General features: G+C 44.6%; 2 protein-coding genes across 2 annotated transcripts; both read right to left on the bottom strand.

The window, feature by feature from the left end:
- Positions 1–3,090: 3,090 nt before the first annotated feature.
- Positions 3,091–5,790, bottom strand: LOC149161011 (uncharacterized). The gene is made up of 2 exons (XM_089434753.1): positions 4,216–5,790; positions 3,091–3,690 (listed from the first exon to the last, which is right to left on the bottom strand). Exons 1-2 carry the CDS (start codon positions 5,788–5,790, stop codon positions 3,091–3,093), a joined length of 2,175 nt encoding a protein of 724 aa, XP_089290879.1.
- A 653-nt stretch (positions 5,791–6,443) lies between these two features.
- On the bottom strand, positions 6,444–7,241 carry LOC149161010 (uncharacterized). Its single transcript, XM_089434752.1, has one exon. The coding sequence runs from the start codon at positions 7,239–7,241 to the stop codon at positions 6,444–6,446; it is 798 nt and encodes a 265-aa protein (XP_089290878.1).
- Positions 7,242–8,392: the final 1,151 nt, after the last annotated feature.

Below are 8,392 nucleotides of genomic sequence, written 5' to 3'. Positions count from 1 at the left end.
GAAGAGGACTACCATAGGGAAGCGCAAGAAGCAAAAGTTCGAACGAACAATGGGTGTGACACCTTTGGTCCTCATAGAGGGGGACTTGGATGAAATTGGAGATGTGTAACAACAGTACCAACAGTCGCTCAGTAAGGTCCAACAGGGCCTTCGAGATTTGCAGGTACAAACAGGGTTAATTCAAGCGAGCGTGGGTCAGGCGAGTGGAAAGAAAGAGAGCCTGAATCAAGTAAGCGTGTCTATTTTGGATGCTGAGATCACTGTGGATCTTTGCATGGTACCACTGCTAGAAGGGTACTTGCACAACGACTTAGTGGAAGAACAATCACAACGATTCCGAACGAAGAATCTCAGTCTTAATTTGGCCATGTTGCCCATTCAAAATTTGCACGAGATGCACCAAGGGGTGTCAAACAAATTAAGGATATGAGAGCAATGCGCCCTGCTAGTGATCAATGAAGTAAAGACCAATAACCATCAAATTTTTTAGGAAAAGGCACAAGCACTTAAAGAAAAATAAGAGGTAACAACGCATAGCCAGCAGCTCGAAGCTGCTATTGCGCATGCCTGTAGTGAGCTTCCAGAGCTCAAGATTCTAGCAGATGTGGCCTCCGTGGAGAAGATTCAAAAGCTGGCAGCTACAGTCAAAGGGTCTCAAGACGAAATTGGCAAAGTAAAGTTTGAGTTGTAGCTGTAGATATCAGAACTCCAATTGAAGCTGCAGCGCACTATGCCTCCAGACATTAGAGAGCAACACATATATGTTATTAAAGAAGGCATGGCCACATTGGAAGATGTAGTCAAGGGCTGCACTGAGTTGTTTGAGAAGGCCATGGAGTTATGGACCTCACTGTAGGAAGATCCAACTCTACAAAAGATTGGTGCGGACATCAGGGAAAAGCGGCACTAGTTTGACGATATTAGATCAACAATGCAGACCTTAGCACTAGTACAAAGCTTTTCCAAACTACAGGAAGGGAAGCTGATTCAAAGCGAGTTTGACGAGCTGTGCCATAAGGAAGCGATCATATCTTCAAGGACACAACCATGGACATATGAGGCTAGTCAGTTGACTCTGTCAGTGCAGAGCAAGCTCAAAGGAATGCAACAGACTCAAAGGACCATGGGCCTTGCAATTGAAGGACCCACTACTGAAAAATTGGTCGAACAAGTGAAATAAGCGGCTATGGAGGGAACAACATACCTTTAGGTTTTTAAGAATGAGTTCAATGAGCTGTAGGCAAAGATCTAGATGCCACCAGTAGAGTGACTCGAGGACGAGTCACCAAATTGTGTTGGGGGCCTGTTGGGATAGGGTCCCCTGGGGTAAATTTTGTAATCAAAATTTGTATACTTGTAAAGCCTCCACATTTTGAGGGAGCGGAGCGCTGGTACCTGCATCAGCATCCGATGATAGGATGTTTTGTGATCCACCCATGGTTCACGAACCATGGTATTGTAATGGATAGAGCTATATAAAGAAGTCTTAGCGAATCATAGGAGATCATCATAGAATAAAAGATCATTGTATGGGCAAGTAGTCTGAGGCAGGGAAGTTTGTTTCCTATACTTAGGCGAAGGGGAAGGCTCCTACTGCTGTGTGCGCAAAGACCTTGGTAAGTCCACAGGCTGAGTGCGTGGGCCCCTGCAACTATGTGCGTAGGGAAGAAGTCTGTAACAGAAAAGATTATATATTCTTTTTTTGTAAATCAGTTGATATATATTAGTTCACAAAATTACATAGAGTTACAAAATGGGTCTGCCATTTCCAAAAGATTAGAGAAATGCAGGCTAGTCAGAACAAAAAACTGCATACAAGGCCTTAAGGAGCACGAGGCCTGCCACTTTTGAACTGAAACTACCCAAACAGAGCCTGGATCAAACAAAGATCGACACGAGTAATGGCCAACCACACAGGGCTGCCAGACAAAACTAGAGTCAAAACTGACATAGAGGGCTTCTGAATGGCCCATCGCATTACAAGATCAACAGACACTAGAAAGAAAACTAAACAACAGAGGGCAGACTGTAACCCATTGTAGAAACCCGCCTCCTAGGTACTCACTGGTCGATTTCTGCATAGTCATGAGGAACAACACCACTTGGACCAGCTTCCTCACCTTTCTTGGGAGCATTCCGGGCCTTGTGGCGTTTGACGGTGGTAGTTTTGAAGTCATCCTTCGGGATATCCATAGCAACATTAGTCCCCTGGCTAATAGAGATCTTGAAGAACCGAATGAAAGCTCCGAGGCTCTGAGACAACATTCTTAGTTCCTCAGTGAGGGCTTTCATGTTGATTTCCAGCTTGTCTAGCCTTGCAGAATTCTTGGCCGAGGCGAGAGAGTTTGCATGGTAGGCATCTTTCATGGCAGCTCCTTGCATGCTCAATGCTTTGGCGAGCATGGTTTTCATTCACCAGGCCTCACTCTGAGTTCTTAGGAATTGAGTGGCTCTGGTTGCAGGAGTACCCGGGTCCGAGAGCCAATCAATCTCCTCACCGATAGTATTGATGTTCAACCCTTCCTGGGCTTCGTTCACCTTAACTTGTAGATCTTCAATAACCTGTTTGCCCTTTGTGGAGACAGAGGCCTCATACATCTCCCGGGCTCGTTTCAACTCCCTAGTTGCTCTAGCACTTCTATTGACTCTGTTCGCCATAATGCTAATGCAGGTACCAACGATTGATAAACAGGTTCCTATATACCATACAATGCGCACAGGGCTTAGCTCTAAGAGATATCTAGGGCAGGTGCAAATAATTCTGGAGGTCTGTGTATTTATAATTGAAGGTGCAATGTGAGGGTTCTCGACCCCAAGTAGAGCCTCCTTAATTCCTTTATTCCTGACAATTATAATCCCCATCAGTTTACTGATTGCCTTTTCATGATCACAGTCGATTACAATCATATTGCCACACTTATTCCTGCAAAAACTAGGCCACGTGTCCTCTGATACGTGATGTGTGATCTGACCTACATCCTTATGATGGATCTTCCCCCCCTCTTGATGTGAACCATAGGCCTTCCATTCGTGGTGCCATATCCGGGCATTATGAATTCGGGAATGGACAATTATGGCTGGCTTCATGAATTAATGAAGATCAGTCCCATGGATGCCGTTCCACTCTCCTGTCATGCCAGTAAGGTCTTTCCTGGAGAGTTGTAAACATCTGTCCCGAAGATCCTCACATGCGACGTCTTGCCAACAGGTGTCCAAGTTATCATTTCGAGGGTCGACCCCATGGTTTGCAAGGCAATCCGCCATAGCATTTGCATTTCGCCTGACGGCCTGCAGAACCACCCCATCGAGAACTGAAAGATGTTTGGCTATGAGTTCTGTTACTTTAGCTAGTCTCCAGTGCTTCGTGACCTTTTCAGGCCGTGTACCAGTTTGTAATTTTCTCGCTGCGTTGATAGCTAGGAGCGAATCTCCTTCCACCACTGTAGCCCCTTTCCCCAAGCGAATTAGGATTTGTAATCCTTGCTCTAAAGCCGCGAATTCGGCCTCATTGTTGGTAGCTTCCCCCATAGATTGACTGAAGATGTGAATAATTTCGCCTTTGTTGTTGCGTATTAAACCTCCTAGGCCTGCAGGTCTAGGGTTGCCCCGAGAGGCACCATCAAAATTTAACTTGTAAAATCCCGGTTGAGGAGGTTGCCAAGAGACTGGAGAGGAAACGGGAAGATGTCTCTGCACCGGAGAAACAGGATCAGTAGCAGCAATTATCCCAAAAAACTGTAGAATTTTCCTGTCATTTGCGGATGGCTCGATCCCCTGTTCTGCTTTACACCTGGTAAGGGTTGTTTCATGCATGTTTTGCATGATACTCATTTTAATGTTTTGCATGTTTTGAAAAATTGTTTTGTTTCTTTCTTTCCAAGTAGACCAGACTATGAAACCAGGGCTTAGCTTCCATAGGATGTTTACTGTGTCACAAATGGAATAATTGGTTCTCCAATTTTCTATGCTATCCTGTATAGATTCTCTGATTCTGTCTGTTTGTTTAAAGATTTCCTCCATCCAAATCCAGAGTTTATTAGTCCATTCACAGTTGTTGAGGAGATGATTCATTGTTTCCTCTTCTCTCTCACAGAGGGGGCATCGGGAAGGACCCTTGAAACCTTTTTTGCGCAGGTTCTCCCAAGTAAGGATCCTATGGTGCATTAAGAGCCATAGGAAGGTTTTTATCTTCGGCCAGATGGTTGAGTCCCATACATTGTTGTGCCAATTCACTTTCATTTCCTGATCCCTGTCTTCTAAATAAAGTCTGGCTTCCTTCAGGGTGAAGGTGCCCCCATCAAGTTTGCCCCATCTCAGTTGATCTTCATCCTGAGAGTAACAAATCTTCCTTTTATCCAGACAAGATTGCAGGGATAAGAGAAAGTTATCCATTCCATCTGCCTGTGGGTTATTGTTTAAGTCCCAATGTCTCCAGTTCTGGTCCGCATTATTGTCTTTCCAGTACTGGTTCACCATGAATTTTCCTTGTTCCTGGTACCTTTGCTGCAGGGGTAGATAGTTAGGACTCTCAAGCTTGGGGAGTTGCTGCCAAGCATCCTCCCAAAAGAGAGCAGTGGTGCCATTACGTATTTCCCAGAAACAGTGCTGCTGAATAATGTTTCGATTAGCCTTAGCTAGGTTCCAAATGGGAGAGCCTGCTGGAGGGTTGGTCAATCGAATTAGATCCTGAGGGCTCCAGTTTCCAGCATACTTGGCTTTCCACAGCCTGGCCCAGGGTGTGTGTGGTTCTTTAACCCACCTCCACCAGAGTTTGGCTCCACAGGCTTTGTTAACAGTGTCCGGGTCTAGAAGTCCCAAACCACCCAGGATCCTGGGTTTACAGAGTTTCTCCCACGCTACTAGGGCCCATTTCTGTTTATCAGAATTTCCCGACCATAGGAAGGTTCTTTGAATGTTTTTGATCTTCTGGAGTACTCCTTTGGGGGCCGAAAGAATGGAAAGCATATACTGAGGGATGGCTTGTAGGACAGCCTTAGTTAGGACAAGCCAGCCAGCGAAGTTAAGGACTCTATTAGTCCAGTGTTTGCTTCGGTTTTCAAGGTTAGAAAGCAACTTCTCCCAATGGATATTTTGCCAAGGTTTATCGGTTAGAGGTATTCCTAGATACTTAGAAGGAAGGTTTTGCCTTTTGAACCCGAGGATAGCGGTGAGATTTTTCTGGATCGCTAAGTGAGTATTGAAGAAGAAAATGGAGGATTTGTCCAGATTAAGGTCCATACCTATAGCTTTACTGAAGAGATTGAGAATGGTTTTGAAACCTTGAGCTTCCCGAATCATTGGGGATCCATGGAGCATGGTGTCATCCACAAACTGTTGGTGAGTAGTGGCTGGGCAAGATGGCTCAGGTTGGAGGCCCTGTATTGTGTTTTCCTCCTTCGCATTTTTGATGATGCGACTCAGGCCTTCCATTAAGATGACAAAAAGGAAAGGTGAAATGGGATCCCCTTGATGAATACCTCTGGAGGGAGCAAAGGGGAAGGAGAGAGCTCCATTGACTAGGATAGAAAATCTTGGGAATTTGATTAGGGCTAGAATCCAGTTGATCCAGCGTTGAGCAAATTCGAAGGCTTCCAGATACCTCCAACTGACTTTATCATAGGATTTTGAGAGGTCCAACTGTATGATCATACCTGCTTTTTTCCGGGATTGAAGAGTGTGAACCATTTCCTGAGCTAGCAGGACATTATCCATGATTTGTCTTCCCTCCACATAGCCAGATTGCTCCTCTGAGATTATCCAAGGAAGAATAGGCTTCAGTCTGTTGGCCATTACTTTGGAGATAATCTTATAGAGAACATTGCACAAAGTGATTGGTCAAAACTTTGAAGGGGTGCTTGCTGCCTCCTCTTTGGGAATAAGGGCTATGAAAGTAGAATTGAGGGATTTGAGTATGGAAGAAGATTTCCGGGAATCTTCCACCACCTCCCACACTTCCAAATGCACAATTTCCCAACAGGCTTTGTAAAAATCAATGGTGAAGCCATCTGACCCTGGTGCCTTTCCATTGGGCATTTCTTTCACTGCTTCTTCCACCTCTTCCATGGTTACAGGGCAGTCTAAAGATTTATTCTGATCTTCTGTTATTAACCTTGGAATGGAGGACATGACCTCCCTAATAGCTTCTTCCCTGTTGGTATCTGGTTCCGTTGCTATCTGTCTAAAGTGATCAGTGAGGAGGGAGGAGATTTCCTGATGAGTTTGGAGGGGAGTGCCTTGTTCATCCTTTAGCCGGGTGATTTTGTTGGCGCACCTATAATCTATAGCCGAGCAATGGAAGAACTTGGTATTTTTTCCCCCTTTTTGAGCCATTGTATGTGAGATTTTTGTCTCCAGAGTATCTCTTCCTACTGGCATCTATCATTCCACTTTTGCATAAGTGTTTGCTCTGTGTGAATGGCCTCCTGGGTGATGTCCCCTTGGAGCTAGTTTGTGTGGATTTGAGCCAACTGTTCCTCCAGGGCCTGCTTATCTTTGAAGATGTCACCGAAGACCTCTTGGTTCCAGGACCTTAGTTGAGCTTTGAGGTGCTTTAGTTTGGCTTGGAACCTGTACATTTTGGTGCCTCTGATGTCCAATGGCTCGTGCCACCAGTGTTTAATTTTAGAAGTGAATTCCGGATGACTTAACCAGAATTTCTCAAACCTGAAGGGTCTGTTTTTTGGGGTGCTGAGGATGGCTACATCCATGGTGATGGGCCAATGATCAGAGCCTCCACAAGGTATAATGTCTGATTCTACTGTTACCCCTTCTAGGAGGATGGCTTCTGTTATAAGAAAGCGGTCAAGTCTAGAGGAAATCTGCCTGTCTCCTCCTCTTTTGTTATTCCAAGTGTATAAACCATTTTTGGGGAAGATATCCACAAGATTTGCTGTTCTGATAAAGCTGTTGAATGCCTCTGCATCTCGATTTAGCATTCTAACCCCTCCTTTATTTTCTGTTAGCGAGGTTATCATGTTAAAATCTCCACCATAGATCGCTTTAGCTGTGGGATATCTGTGCTGCATTTTGGAGAGGCGATCTAGCATCACCAGTTTGTCTTCTAGTCTCTGGGGACTGTAAATATTAGTACACAGGTATGTTTCAGAATCCCCTATGATTTGCATTTCCAGGGAGATGAACGATCTTGAAGCCTCTGCTGTGATGAGATGGAGGATATGAGGATTCCAGAGAGTAGCCAGGCCTCCCTCCATTCCATTCCCTTCCACTTCTATGTATTCCATTCTTTTGCCTAAATTTTTGCTTATCCCTTTCATTTTCTGACTAGAGCATTTTGTTTCTTGCAAAAAAATCATGTCAGGCTTTTCATTTGTGACTTTCTTTCTTAGAAGTCTTTGTTTCCTTTGGCTATTTAGCCCTCTAGCATTCCATGAAAGTATCTTCATAATTAACAGAGTTTTTTAAGAGAGAAGCGTGAAAGCCTCAAGGGCTTTCATCTTACCTGAGTTTAGGAGCATCTGACCTAGCTCTTGAAGTGCCTCATTGTTCGTGCGTCGACCTCTCTTTTTCCTATGTTTAGGATTGATATGATTTTGATGCAATCCTAGGGTTTTAACTCACAGACCCTTAGTTGCGCAAAGCCTCTTTTTTGCATGTTTAGCTCTGCATCTTTCCTTGCTAGGAATAGAGAGTTCACTCTGTCTACTTCCTCCTCTGGGATATGTTCCATTCCTTTTTTCTTCCATTGCTCTACCATGGTTAGGAGATCCATGCCTTCTCTTTCTAGAATGTCACTTAGATCCATATCCTCTATCCCTGTTTCACTGACTATCATTTCCACATCTTCCTCTACTTCTTCTGTGAGCGCCTGAAATAGTAGGGTGTCGCTTGTCTGACTTGGATTAGGATCTGGGGTTTTCTGTGCGGGATCATCCTTGTTATCCTATGATAGGTTTGTTTCCTGAGGGACTTCAGCTGCCTCCATGTCTGATCCAAGAACTTCAAAGGCATTGACTATGCTTTTGATGGAGGTGCTTGTTTTGGGTTGATATTTCCTATTGGCTCTATGCCTACCCATGGGATGAGTAAAACCTTCTTGAAACTTGCCTGAGTTTTCTTTGGATTGCTCGATTGGCTTGTTCATTGGGCATTCCCTAAACAAGTGTCCGTGTTCATGGCATTTCCGGCACCGAAATGGGATTTGTTCATAATCTATGGCTTGAAAGAAAACTTCATCTCTGAATTCTAACCATAGACCTTCATGAAGGGCACCTGAGACATCCATCTCAACACAAATTCTTGCACAAGAAGTGTACCTTTTTTGCAGGGTTGCTTCCGAGGCTTTGATGAAGGTTCCCAACTTGTTGCCTATTTGCTCCAGCGCTGCAGGTCTCCAGTAATCAATGGGGAGGGAGAATAGGCGAATCCAAACAGG

Source organism: Pinus tabuliformis, chromosome 5_2 (assembly GCF_031772625.1).
Source record: "Pinus tabuliformis cultivar Carrire ecotype Pingquan chromosome 5_2, CPIR1, whole genome shotgun sequence".
NCBI classification, from domain to species: domain Eukaryota; kingdom Viridiplantae; phylum Streptophyta; class Pinopsida; order Pinales; family Pinaceae; genus Pinus; species Pinus tabuliformis.
Note: the sequence above shows the minus strand (reverse complement) of the source record. Positions and strands in the feature narration are given on the sequence as shown.

What these genes read in the sequence shown, in the direction of transcription:
- LOC149161011 (XM_089434753.1), bottom strand. Translation starts at nt 5,790, where the DNA reads ATGGCCAACAGACTGAAGCCTATTCTTCCTTGGATAATCTCAGAGGAG. An exon ending in AAGTGAATTGGCACAACAAT is followed by an intron (nt 3,691 to 4,215) that starts GTATGGGACTCA and finishes TCTCCGGTGCAG; the next exon opens with AGACATCTTCCCGTTTCCTC.
- LOC149161010 (XM_089434752.1), bottom strand. Translation starts at nt 7,241, where the DNA reads ATGGAATACATAGAAGTGGAAGGGAATGGAATGGAGGGAGGCCTGGCT.